The sequence below is a fragment of the Pan paniscus genome, chromosome 13 (assembly GCF_029289425.2).
Source record: "Pan paniscus chromosome 13, NHGRI_mPanPan1-v2.0_pri, whole genome shotgun sequence".
NCBI classification, from domain to species: domain Eukaryota; kingdom Metazoa; phylum Chordata; class Mammalia; order Primates; family Hominidae; genus Pan; species Pan paniscus.
The window spans coordinates 138,339,609-138,353,161 of NC_073262.2; the positions used below are offsets into that span (position 1 = coordinate 138,339,609).

Below are 13,553 nucleotides of genomic sequence, written 5' to 3' on the forward strand. Positions count from 1 at the left end.
TATGTATCTGTGTATGTATGTATATATGTGTATATATGTCTAATTTCCGTGTGTATGTTTGTATTTATGTATGTATCTATGTATGTATGTATATATGTCTAATTTCTGTATGTGTGTGTATGTATTTTCTAATTTGACCGTGAAAGGAAAGCAGACGAGCTCTTGCTGTTCTGCAGACTCCGGCATGGGCCTGCCTAGTGTGTCTGTCCTCTGCATTTCTATTGATAGCACCAGATCCCCTGCGGCCCATGGACTCCTCCCCACTGACCCCAACCTCATTGCATGCTTGGAGGACAGGACAAGGGCCAGGAGACAGGATCCTTCCGGTCCTTCATGTCTGATATGAGGAGATAGAGCAACAAAGAACTTCTAGGTCTTTGAAGAGACTTTTGTCACCAGGAAAAGTATTTGTTTTTAAACTTAGGAAATGAAGTACAATGAGTGGGAGGTGCCCTGAGATGGGAAGGCCCTGTGGTCACTGTGCCCTCTCTCTCATTGGTGTCTGACACACCCATCCCCACTGCAACCGCGGGGTGTCATCAGCTGGGCCCGTCTCCTTCCCGGTGTCTGCCCCCCACCCCATTCCTCCCTGAAGGTCTCTGGGCTGTCTCTGCAGCACTTGCCCGTGGGAGACAAAGCGTCTCTCAGTCCTAGTGCTGTCTCAGAAGCCTGGGGTTCCGCAAGACTGGCCTGGAAAGAGCCGCCTCTTTCTGTCTTTTGTGTGCTTTGTCACCGCGGCACTGGCAGGATGTCTTAAGCCTATTGAAGCCGTCCAGGAAATGTGTGTTGAATGAATGGCACAGGCTTGGCAATGTTGTTACCAGGAGATTTTCAGAACAATCCCGCAGTTTCAGTTACTTCCTGTTAAGACAGCCGCTGCCACTCGGGTGCTGTGATGGGCACGGAACAGTAGTCACAGTGGTTTACTGGCGGTGATGGTGTGGATACAGCGCTGGCTCTGTGCGGGTCGTGTTCTGAGTACTTTACAAAATTACTTAATCCTGACAAGTGCCCCATGGGGAGGGGTAGGTACGGTTATCCCCATTTCACAGATGAGGAAACTGAGGCTCAGAGACATGAAGAACCTGCCCAAGGAGCCACAGTGAGTAAGTGGGGGAGCTGAGGTGTGAGCCTGGAGCTGGTGCTTCCACCACCGCACTGCCTGACAGAACTTTCTCGACGGTAAAAACCTCCTGCGTCTGCACTGCCCAGTGCCGTCACGGCTGGCGCCACGTGGCTGTTGAGTGATTGAAACGTGGCCAGTCAGTGCCATCAAGGAGCTGCATTTTAAGTTTGATTCTAGTTCATTTAAATTGAAATAGCCACACAGGGCCAGTGGCCACCCTACTGCCAGCATTACAGACTAACTGATCGTCAAGTATCGAACCACCTGACTTGGCAGTTCAAGGTGTTACAGGTTCAGAGAGGGCCCACATGATCATACCAGCCCATAATCGAGGATGCTTACCACCAAAAACTTGTGCTCTGCCGGTATTTTGAAAGCATATGATTTTCTGGAATATCTGCCCAGAGCTGTAGGAGACAGTTGCGTTTGAGGCAGCATGGGCTCCTCATTCTGAAACGGACTGTCTTAAGGCTTGCTTCAATTTGCTGACACCGTGGGCTTCGATGCTGTTGGTTCTACAGTTCTCAGAACGGTCCTGTCCCTGGCCTGAGTGTGGATGGACGAGATCCTGGCAGGCCCACCAGCTCTGCTCTAGCCCAAGTGCCTTCCTGTTGTGGCATCAGCGGGCACTGGTCCTCATCGGCACCCCCAGCAGATCCCTTGTGTGCTGAGGAGTGCTCAGGGTCTGAAGAAAGCGCTGCTTTGTTCCCTAGGCAGCCTCCAAGTGCCTATAGGGCTGCAATTGTTTCCCTCCTAGCGCAGCCCCCCCCAGGACAGGTGGCACTTTAGGTCAGCGTCTCAGGAACCCAACCCCTGCTTCACAAACGCAGCAGTGACATGATGTCATGGCAAGCCTCCAATAGGCCCTTTATGTAACATTTTGCAATAAATCTTTTGAAATCTGTCAGAGAAAAAAAATTCAATGTTCGCTTTCTTCTCAAGAGTGGTAGTACCATGCCTTATGTTTTATTTTCTTTCTTTCTTTTTTTTTTGTTACGGGGTCTCTGTCACCCAGGCTGGAGTGCAGTGGCGCCATCTCGGCTCACTGCAACCTGCCTCCTGGGTTCAAGTGATTCTCATGCCTCAGCCTCCCGAGTAGCTGGGATGACAGGCACCCACCACCACATCTGGCTAATTTTTTATTTTTAGTAGACAAGATTTTACCATGTTGGCCAGGCTATGCTCAAACTCCTGACCTCGTCATCCGCCTGCCTTGGCCTCCCAAAGTGCTGGGATGACAGGCCTGAGCCACTGCGCCCGGCCTGATGTTTTCTGAAGTTGTGCTGTGGTCAGATCGTCCATGACCAGTTGCTTTTGGTGCCGCACAGGAGCCAACCGCTGCTGGCTGCAGATGTGTGCCCAACAGCAAAAGCTTGATGCTTCTGTCAGAGGGGAAGGCACATAGGCTCTGGACATCTTGCCTGTGTAGGGGACCTCAGTCCCCAGCTCCTCACATCCTATTTGTGTGTTTTCATTGAACTCCAACTGGAATTTTTACTAAAAGCCTTGATTTCCTTTTCAGCAAACCTCAGGGTTAGTGTGGGGCTCTGGAGAAATCAGTTTAGAAAGACATTGCATTCCCTTTGGCCTTGTGATGTGAAGGGCCGAGTATGGGTTCCAACGCACTTCATGTCCCTGCACAGACCATGACCCCTGCACAGAGGTTGACGGTGGCAACCTCTTCCTGCCTTAAGTACGTAGTTCTCTGATTTTCAAGACACCTCATTCCTCCTCATGTAGCTCTTTGGCTCGCTCTGGATTGATTTCCTCCGTCTTGGTTTACTTCCAGCAGTCGCTCCGACAGCTTCACGGGTGGCGTGACACACTTGAAACGGCATTTTGACCCCTTATTTTATTTTCCTTTCACCATCAACTGTTAATTTCCACCAGCGTTTCAAATTAAAATGATGCCATCGTGTGTGACTGAGGTGGTCTGTGAGATGGCTGTTCCAGCCAAACCAAACCCCTTCCCACTCCACTCCAAGATTGATTGCCCTAAGGGAGAACTTAGGGGAGAGCTTAATCTTTGCCCATCTTGTTAGGCGGAAGAAGGCAGGAACGTTGCTATGCAGAGAAGGCACAGACCAAAGGATATTTGGTTTTGGAGCATTTTCTTCCTCGAGAAAGAGAAACTGATCTTAATTAAAAATTTAATTCTGTGGCATACTGTTTTGGATTTTCCCAGCATGAAGCTGACATGAAGCGGGTGCCCTTGAGCAAAAGAATAATTAGTAGGTAGAAATTCTCCGATTATAGAGGCCCAGGGTAAAAAAAGATGTACGTCGGATTAGGAGGGGAAGCAGCTTTATTTAGAATCTGTCCACACAGCCTGGCTTGAGCCTGGCTCTGAGCCTTAGTAATAAGCATCTCATTCACTCACCAGCAGTGCAGTCATGCATGTACTCATCCGTTCTTTTACTCAGCCCGTGCTCTTGAGCGTCTGCCTTGGGCTCTGCATTACGCAGGGATTCAGAGAACAAGGCAAATGAGACACGGTGCCTGTCCTTGAGGAATTGTCAGTATTGGAGGAAGCCAGATCAACACACTGATGTTTCCAAAATAATGTGTTCCCTTGTGAGATATCCTTGGGGCAGAGACCTAAGGGAGCTTTGAGGAAAGGCACCCAGTTGAGGCTGTGGCATCAGGAAGGTGTCTTCGTCTCTTCTGGCTCCTGTAACAAAATATCATACACTGAGCAGCTGATAAACAACAGAAATGTATAGCTCACAGTTCTGGAGGCCAGGAAGTCCAAGATCAAGGCACCTGCAGATTTGATGCCTGAGGACCTGCTTGCTGGTTCGTAGGTGGCGTCTTCTTGCTGTGTCCTCACGTGGAGGAAGACACGAGAGGTCTTTCTCAGGCCTCTTCTATAAGGGCGCTAATCTGCTCCCACAACTGCCACACCTCATAATACAATCACCTTGGGGATTAGGTTTCTTTTTTAAAAAATTTATTTATTATTTTGTTTTTATTTTTTGAGACAGAGTCTCGCTCTGTCGCCCAGGCTGGAGTGCGGTGGTGCAATCTCAGCTCACTGCAACCTCTGCCTCCCGGGTTCAAGTGATTCTCCTGCCTTAGCCTCCTGAGTAGCTGGGATTACAGGCATGCACCACCACGGCTGGCTAATTTTTATATTTTTTTAGTTGAGACAGGGTTTCACCATGTTGGCCAGTCTGGTCTTGAACTCCTGACCTCAGGTGATCCACCTGCCTCGGCCTCCCAAAGTGCTGGGATTACAGGCGTGAGCCACCATGCCCAGCCAGGGGTTAGGTTTCAACATATGAGTTTGGCTGGGAGTGTGGGGGTAGGAGGGGGAAGCACAAACACTCCTACCATATAGTTGAAGGCTTCTCAGAGGAGGTGACATCTGAACTGATAGTAAGAGTAGGTTTCAGGGAATGATTGATATGGAAAGCTTTAGTTGCCTGGAGACAGCAAGGCCTGTTAGGATGGGGCTTGGTAGCTGATTGACTAGAAGGCCAAGCAGGGAGCGGGCAGATGAGAGGCGGGAGGGTTGCAACTGGGGTGTAAGAGGACAGGACCGAGCATAGGTTTTAGAAAGGCCACTCTGGCTGATGAGTAGAGAGTGGGAGCGGCCAGGACTGGGTGACAGAGAACATTTGGATCCATGAACCATCACTCAGACAGCAGACCACGGTGGCCTGTAAATCACTGAGAACCTTTTTTCCACACTGTCATGCCAAATTTGTTCTCTTATATGTTTGTTTGTTTTCTTTTTTGTTGTTGTTTTTGTTTTGTTTTGAGACAGTCTCGCTCTGTCACCCAGGCTGGAGTGCAGTGGTGTATCTCGGCTCACTGCAACCTCCGCCTCCTGGGTTCAGGCGATTCTCCTGCCTTAGCCTCCTGAGTAGCTGGGACTACAGGCGTGTGCCACCACGCCTTGTTATTTTTTTGTAGTTTTAGTAGAGATGGGATTTTACCGTGTTAGCCAGGATGGTCTCGATCTCCTGACTTCATGATCTGCCCGCTTCGGCCCCCCAAAGTGCCGGGATTACAGGCGTGAGCCACCGTGCCCAGCCCTGTGTTTGTTCTTAATAGCTATTGGCTTCATCATCTACTTAACCAATGTTCCTTCCTCCCTCCTGTCTCTCCTCCTCTCCCCTTTATTTCCATCTCTCCTCCCTCCCATCCTTCTTCCTTGTCATCCATCTATCCATCGACCCATCTTGTGTTTACCAGGACTTTGTTGGAGCCAGGGACTATGACAAGTGTACAGATTCGGAGCTGGTGTCTTGGCACGTATCCAGAGACAGAGATCTTGGCCCTCGGGGTCCTAAGTGTAGTGGGAGGTGGAGCCCAGGGCCTCACCAGCCACTGTCAAGGTTGTCTGGGGGTGAGGGGAAAGCAGGGAAGCCTTCCCAAGAGAAAGTGAAGCCCTCCTCAGGTGAAAGGGGAGGGGTGCTCAGGTGACAGGAGCAGTGAAGTGTTCTTGTGGCAAGTTCATGGACCTGCTGGGCCTGTTGGCTGCCAGCAAAGTTGTGTGCGAGGATTTGGAAGGAGACAGTTTGTTCCTAAAATGTTTGGAGTTTGGCCTCCAGGCAGCAGGAGTCTCCCACGGCTTATGAAATGAAGGAGTGCCACTTTCTCATGGTCACTTTGTTTCTAGGAACCTCTCTGGTGTTCTTGGGTTGAAAAGCAGGTGCTTGCAGGCAGAGAGAGGCCCTAGAGGCTGCTTCCTTGATCCGTGCACACTGGAGAGTCCACACTGAGGTGGCAGCAAGGTGCCCAGGAGGGAGCGGACTCCCTGACTTCCAGCCACTGGGAGTCGGGGATGGCCTCCAGCTTTCTGGTTTGAGAGGCTGGGTGTGATGTGGCCTCAGAAGCTGATGAGGAGACTGGGAGAGAGAGGCGAGGTGTGGACCCGTCGAGGCGTGAATACCGCATAGGTGGCGTACGGATGTATATAAAGTCCTGGTGGGAGCTAAGTAGGGGCGCCTGGAGCTGGGGTGGACGGCGGCCAGGGGATGCGATTTGGGAATAGGCAGCTTTCCCCCCCCCCCCACATCCAACCTTCTATCAGTGAGTTATGATTCCAGAGTCTGCAGGGTGTCTCCTGTTAAATGGAATCGCAGCTCATTGAGAGAAGGTTGGATGTGGACAGGAGCATGTTGGGACATTAGAGTGGAGGATCAGCTGGAGATGTGAGGATGGAGCCCTGGCGAGTCCCAGTATGTCCCTGCAGATGGAGGAAGAACCCACAGGTCTGGGAGGGAGGTAGAGGCGGAAGCCAGTGTGAGAGTTGGAAGAGAGTGTCTTAGCAGCAGCTGCTGGTGATGGGGCCAGGTCAGAGCGAGACAGGCTAGTGGCTTTGAAATGGAAGTTGCGGGTGACCTAGTGGGCAGTTTCCTGGTAGCAACAGGGCCAGAGCTTCAGATAATTTGAGTGGAGGCAGGAGGGAGGTCAGCAAGTGGAACCGAGAGCAAGCGGGGCGAGTCCCAGCTCAGGGAATGGCAGGTGGCCTTAATGAGCACCTGTGCCCGGGGATGGGTCCCTTGTGATGTTTTGGGCTTTTTAAGGAATCGATTAGATCATGCTTAAATTTGATCACTAGCGATGTTCTAGTGGGGGAGGAAAAGGTTAAAATGCAGGAGATTTTTGATGAGCAGCTTCCCAGAGAAGGCGGCATGGCGGGTATCCAGCTCCCAAGCACAGGGAAAGGGAGGCTCCCTGTAGGATCGGCCACTTGGAGGCTGGGAGGCCAGGTGTGTCTCCTGTGTCAACAGGGAGGCTTCCTGTGAAGAAGCCCCTGGAAAGTCAGCCTTGCCGCCAGGTTACTGCTAGGACAGAGGCCCTCATGTCACCCTCACTCCTGAGGGTCGCCTTCTAATCCAGCACAAATGAGCACCTTTGCCGTCTCTCCCAGCAGCCCTGGCACTGTCCCCTTTTTCTCGGAGATGCCTTGGTGGGTCCTGTGTCTGGGAGGCAGGTGTGTGCCCTCCTCGCCTGTGTGGCCGGCCCCTGCCTTGCTCCTCCACCCCCAGGTCTCCCCACACTGCCCTTTTCTGCTCCTGTTGTCCTGCCCCCAAGTCTACCCTAGACTCATCCCCTAGAGATGCTACCATGCGTGGGTCCTCGCCACTCTCTCCACGTCACTCACCTCTGCCCTCGGGTGCCACCTCACCTGCTGCTTTTCCCAGTCTCTGGAGGGTGCACAGTAGATGCTGGCGGGCTAACTCAAGGAACACAGCCCTGACGTAAACAATGCGCTTGTTTTCTGGAAGAATGCCAAACCAGTGTTTATACCAGCATTGCTGATGCCGTTGCAGCTGTTGAGGCTGATGAGAACGTGAGATGTTAATTAAGAGTGTTGGACTCCCTTTTACTCCAATGGAAGTATTGAATGAGCTTGTTTTTGGCCATCCAGCCAGTGCTTGGTTATGTTTGTGTTTAGGCCTCCTGTCTATTTTAGCCTCTTAGTATTTGCAAAATGCCAAATAGAGTGATTTGATGATGCTTAACGGTTGTCCGTTTCTGTTTCAGGGAATTGTGGGTAACTTGGCCAGCGGCAAGTCTGCCCTGGTGCACCGGTACCTGACGGGCACATACGTCCAGGAGGAGTCTCCGGAAGGTATGCTGTTGGGCAGGCAGGTGCAAACTTAAGAATGTAGTTTTTTAAAATTTTTCCTTAGCATATTATAAATCATGACTTTGATGTATCACAGGTCAAGAAAGCAATAAAACATACCAAGCGGTAAAAACCCTTAAGTATGTGGTTTCTTCTGTAGTATTTTTAGCAAACCCATTATATTCACTTTGATATTTGGAATAGTACAGTAGAACCATGAAATACCATTGAATTTATTTCTTATCTAATTGTTCTGTCCTTTCAAATGTCCTTTTTAATCCAGTGTCCTTTTTATCCATTGTTACTCCTTTAAATATTGACTGGACATTTCTGTGATCTGGATATTGAATTTATACATAATTTGTATGTAATGTTACTTAGTCATAGATAAGAGCCTTTCTGGATAAGACGTTCAGATTACCACCACCATATGTTTGAGTATGTTTCCCCCCTTATATTATAAACATTTAATAATCATTTTGCATGAGAGTAAGATTTTTTTTTTTTGCCATTAGGCATTTGCTTCTTCAGTTAACATGTCCATATTTTATTTTTTGCCTTAAATAAAATTATGATAATGGTAGGAAGCATTTAGCTCCCGTGTCCCCTAACGAAGGGGTGTAGTTGACAAAGCAGTTTTCTAAATGAAATTTTCTCTCCGTGTAACTTTGTTAAATCCAACTCTGAGACACTGAATTTCTGGTTCCTTCTTTTTCTTACTGGCTGTTCCATTCTTTGCAGATATGGATGCAGGTAACTATTCATTTTCTTCATGGCAGCGCTTGTCTTGTTTTGGAGAGAGAGGAAAGGCACCACTTTGTACTGTAGCGTTCCCTTCCCTCCTTGTTCTGTGTACCATCCTATTTTGTTTCATTTTATCTTTTTCTGCAGTTGAACATTCCACCCTGTTTTGTCCCTTACTTGTCTTTTTAGCAGTAGTCCCAAGCAGCTTCACCTGTTCCCTGTAACACCTGTCCTAGCCTTTAACTCTTGTCCTGAATACTGTGGAACCGTTCGGAGAAGTATAAAAGTGGCTTGAGGCTCTGCCACCGTTTTGCAGAATTGTGTAGTCATGTCATGAACACCTCATGCATCAGGAAGAGACCTTCCATACTGAAATGATGATTTAGGAAGATTAGAGGTGATAATGAAGGCTTGTATGTAGGGGTCAGTAGGAGAAAGCTTGCCTGTTCACTGAGAAATGCATTCAGATGCCAGAAAATGGCATGATTTGGAGAAACGAGCAAAGGCCACATTTTGCCAGGGCTCTGTCCCTGGGTTTTGATGGCTTTTATTTGCTCCTTTGTGTTGGAATATGAATTTTAGCCACGGCCAGCTGGTGACACCTTTTAGAGAATCTTTTAGAGATTTTCATTTGGGTTTTCCACTTATTTTCAAGGGCTAGCTATTGTAGAGGTTATACAGAGGTTAACTCACCTGCAAATGAAATGACCACCTTTTCTAAGTAAATCTACTTTCAGGGCCCTGCAACTCTGTGGATTTCAACCTGGGACCACAGGAAGTTACATGAGTCGGGCCTGGTTTTGTTGCTGTTGCTCTGGCAGTCTCTGGCCCTGGGGTTCAGGTGTCTGGTGGGGCAGCGCTGGAGGCCCTGGGTCTCTGGAGTAAGAACAAGGACCACGACTCACTCATGGTGGCCTTTCTGCTATATGGCTATTTGGTCATTTTTGTGGCTTTTCGCTGTTTTCCCTTTGGGCATTCACAGTGTGTTCCATTGTATTTGGGCCCAGCTGGGATGTCTTTTGCAGTGCATAATTGACCCTTACATGTTGACTCACACCAAAGCATTTCTCTTGAACGTTTATACATCAAAAGGAAGGATTGTGGGGTGACCTAAACTGATCACTAACAGCCCTGCTTCTTTGATTTTTCAAGTAATGCATTTTACTGCACTGAAATTTCATAGTATTGTGTATGGTTTTTAAAAATACATTATTTTTAAGAGTAGGAGCGTGGGTGAGTACATTCCTTTCTTCATCTGCAAAGTGGAAGTAGCTCATCCCCTCCATGGGGCCCCATGCCCAAGGCTTCCTGGGTCAGGGGAAAGATCATGATCCCTGACCTTTTCTCATGCCCTGCAGCAGCCCTCCCTGGGCATGTGGCCTCTCACCTTTTGACTCGAGGTCCCAGGGATTGTTCTGTGGGAGTGTGAGGAGCTGACAGCAGCAGACACCCAGGTGCACCCCAGTGGGTGTGTGTCTAGGGCCCCTGGGTGCTGAAAGAATTATGAATACGTGGCTCCTTGTGCCTGGAAGCCTCTTAGTCCTGCTGAATTCATGCTTCTCATGGCTGAGCCACCTTTCCCGTGTAGAACCAAGCAGGTGGCCACTGTCTTTGCCCCTCTTAACGAGACCAGGGAATGGACTTCTACTTCCTGTTCATGTGACTGTGTGCCTCATGACAGTGGCAGGAGGGAGCCATAACTTGTTGTAATGTCACTTCTAATGAAGGGAGCCATACTTGTTGTTTGGGAAAGAAAACAAATGAGAAGCCGTGTTTCTTTCATACCACGGTCTTGCCATCCTGAAATTCCTTCTCATGCTCAGGGAGCCTGTACCTGGAAAGTGATTTCAATTTTTGTCCAGTGAGTTAGTGTTGATCAATTACCCATGCTTTGCTTAATTGAGAAGCTTTAGGTATAGAGTGTTGTGTGTTTGGGATATAATTTACTGTGTTGTCACCTGGGTGTGTGGAGACTATCAAAGGGATGTGTTGTCCTCGGGGAGTGCTGGAGGCTGACAAAGCTGATGATGGCCCAGCCTCACCTGTGGTTACTTACCCACACAAAGGTGAGGGCACTCCCACAGTGTTGGGAGTGGTTGGCGCCCGGTTGAGGGATTGGATTTTGAGTGAGCTCTGTGACTTTCCCATGTCTTGGTGTTGCTGCCTTCTCATCAGACCCCCTTTCCTCTTACAACTGCTAGAGCGATCAACTGGGCAGCTACTTTGAATGAAAGGCATTTTGCTGTGTATCTGCCTGTCCAGATAGTTCCTTGGATTCTCCCTGCGCTTCTTAATGTCTGTACCCTGTTCTTCTGATTTAATTAGTGCGTGAGTATCCTTTATGTCATAATCCTGACCCGTGGCTGGGATATGTAGATTGCTGGGAGGGGTGAGGGTGAGGGCCTTGCTGTCTTCAGGGGAGAGCTCTCTCGTGGTAGAAACATTTCTGGTGCGGAGCCGTCTCCAGATCCAAGCCTGCTTTTCCTCAGATACATCAGATGCATTTTAGCTCCATCCCAGAGGGTAATATCTGCTGTCTTTTCGTTGTATGATGCATTTTTGGTTGATATTTTATTCTTGTAGTGAAGAGAGCCAACTCACAAGATGTAGATTATTTTATTTTATTTATTTATTTATTTTGAGATGGAGTCTTACTCTGTCACCCAGACTGGAGTGCAGTGGCGTGATCTCAGCTCACTCCAACCTCTGCCTCCAGGATTCAAGTGATCCTCCTGCCTCAGCCTCCTGAGTAGCTGGGATTACAGGCAACCCCCACCGCGCCCGGATAATTTTTGTATTTTTGGTAGAGGCGGGGTTTCACCATGTTGGCCAGACTGGTCTTGAACTCCTGACCTTAAGTGATCCACCTGCCTGGGCCTCCCAAAGTGCTGGGATTACAGGCATGAGCCACCACGTCCAGCCAAGACTTAGATAATTTTAAAGATGCAGTTCAAATGAGGGAAGGATATAAATATTCTGTTTTTCAATTAGTGAATTAACAACACAAAAGTGGGTAACACCGTAGGGAACTTGTGATTCCATGAAATCAGTCAAAGAGTAAACCTCTTGGATTGACAGATTCCTTAATATTATGTGTATGTGTGTGTGTGTGTGTGTGTGTACACCTAGGTGTGTAATATATCTATGTGTACTTCAGTCCTAGCACTGTAGTAACGAACTACCACACACAGTGTGGCTTAAAACAGAAATGTATTCTCATAGTTCTCAGAAGTCTGAAATCAAGGTGTTGACGGGGTTGGTTTCTTCTGCAGCTTAGAGGTTGAATCTGTTCTGTGTCTGTGCGGTTCTGATTTAATTAGTGTGTGCGTATCCTTTATATTCTAATCCTGACCCATGGCTGGGATATGTAGATTGCTGGGAGGGGTGAGGTGGTGAGGGCCTTCCTGTCTTCAGGGGAGAGCTCTCTCGTGGTGGAAACATTTCTGGTGCAGAGCCGTCTCCAGATCCAGGCCTACTTTTCAGCAGATACATCAGATGCATTTTAGCTCCATCCCAGAGGGTAACATCTGCTGTCTTAATTGTGTGATGCATTTTGGTTGATATTTTATTGTTACAGTGAAGAGAGCCAACTCACAGATTTAGATGATTTTAAAGATGCAGTTCAAATGAGGGAAGGATGTAAATACTGTTTTGCAATTAGTGAATTAACAGTGCAAAAGTGGGTTACTCCATAGAGAGCTTGTGATTTCATGAAAGCCATCAAAGAGTAAACCTCTTGTATAGACAGATTCCTTAATTGGGTGTGCGTGCTCACACGTGTGTGTGCACATCTGGGTGTGTAATATATGTATGTGTACCTCAGTCCTAGGGCTGTGGTAACAAAGTACCACAAACTGGCTTAAAACAGAAATGTATTCTCACAAGTCGGAAATCAAGGTGTTGACGGGGTTGGTCCTTCTGCAGACTTTGAGGTTGAGTCTGTTGCATGTCTGTGCACAGTTGTTCTGATTTAGTTAGTGCGTGAATATACTTTATCCTAATCGTGACCTGTGGCTGGGATACATAGATGGCTGGGTTATGTAGATGGCTGGGAGGGTTAAGGTGGTGAGGGCCTTCCTGTCTTGAGGGGAGAGCTTCTGGTGGCTGTCAGCAATCCATGCTGTTTCTTGGCTCATAGACTCCTAACTCCAGTCTCTGCCTCTGTCGTCACAGCGTTTTCCTGGCTATCTGTGACTGTCCAAAGTTTTTCTTATAAGGACACCAGCCATTGGATTTAGGGCCCATCCTCCTCCAGCATGACATCATCTTTACTTGATCCCATCTGCAAAGACCCTCTATCCAGGTGAGGTCACACCATAGGTCCCAGGGGTTAGGGCTTGAACGTATCTTCTAGGGGATACAGTTCAACCCACAGCAGTGCGTGTGTTATATACCTGTGATGTTCTCCAGGGGTGTCCAATCTTTTGGCTTTGCTGGGCTACATTGGAAGAGGAAGAATTGTCTTGGGCCACACATAAAATACACTAACACTAACAATAGCAAATGAGCTAAAAAAAAAAAATTATACACACACTAAAAACTCATGTGTTAAGGAAGTTTACGAATTAGTGTTGGGCCGCATCCAAAGCTGTCCTGGTTGGCAGGTTAGAGAAGCTTAGACGGTCGCTGCACTTAGAACTGTTGGAGTTGGCCCCATCACTTGGTGGTGGTCATGGTTCTGCCAGTGATGCTTTTGCAAGCTCTGCTGGTGTTCTAGAACCTCACAAGGACTCATCGGCTGGCAGTGACCTTCACACCTCTGAGGACAATTTCACAGCTGCCGTTCACTTCCTATAAAGAGAATGAGATGAAAATTAGTTATTTGCCAATTGAGCCCTATTAATGGCTTCTGATTAGAATCGTGTGACATTTTGGGTGTGTAATGTGACTTCCCTCGTGGTGTGTTTATGTGCTTAATATTCAGCGTCCCCCAACACAGACCCCACATGATGCCACTCAGCTTTTAACTCTCCTTTCAAAGGAGAAAAAGTCAAAGGAAACAAAGCTAGGATGTCCAGTATTATGTGGACATTAGATAGGAAATGTGGACCTGCCCAAGACACTTCACCCCCTGCAGGTGGGGAGAGTGTGGCGTCC

At 48.2% G+C, this 13,553-nt stretch overlaps 1 protein-coding gene across 16 annotated transcripts in view; it reads left to right on the forward strand.

The window, feature by feature from the left end:
* AGAP1 (ArfGAP with GTPase domain, ankyrin repeat and PH domain 1) overlaps window positions 1-13,553 on the forward strand; it is a 640,400-nt gene that overhangs the window by 218,107 nt on the left and 408,740 nt on the right. For 8 of the 16 annotated variants that reach the window (XM_034955412.3, XM_055109249.2, XM_055109250.2 and 5 more), the window contains exons 3-4: window positions 7,628-7,715; window positions 8,454-8,465. In XM_034955412.3, the coding sequence (XP_034811303.1) occupies window positions 7,628-7,715; window positions 8,454-8,465 (100 nt within the window). The remainder of the gene's footprint in view (window positions 1-7,627; window positions 7,716-8,453; window positions 8,466-13,553) is intronic. The other 8 variants (XM_034955413.4, XM_034955414.4, XM_034955417.4 and 5 more) reach the window with 1 other exon arrangement.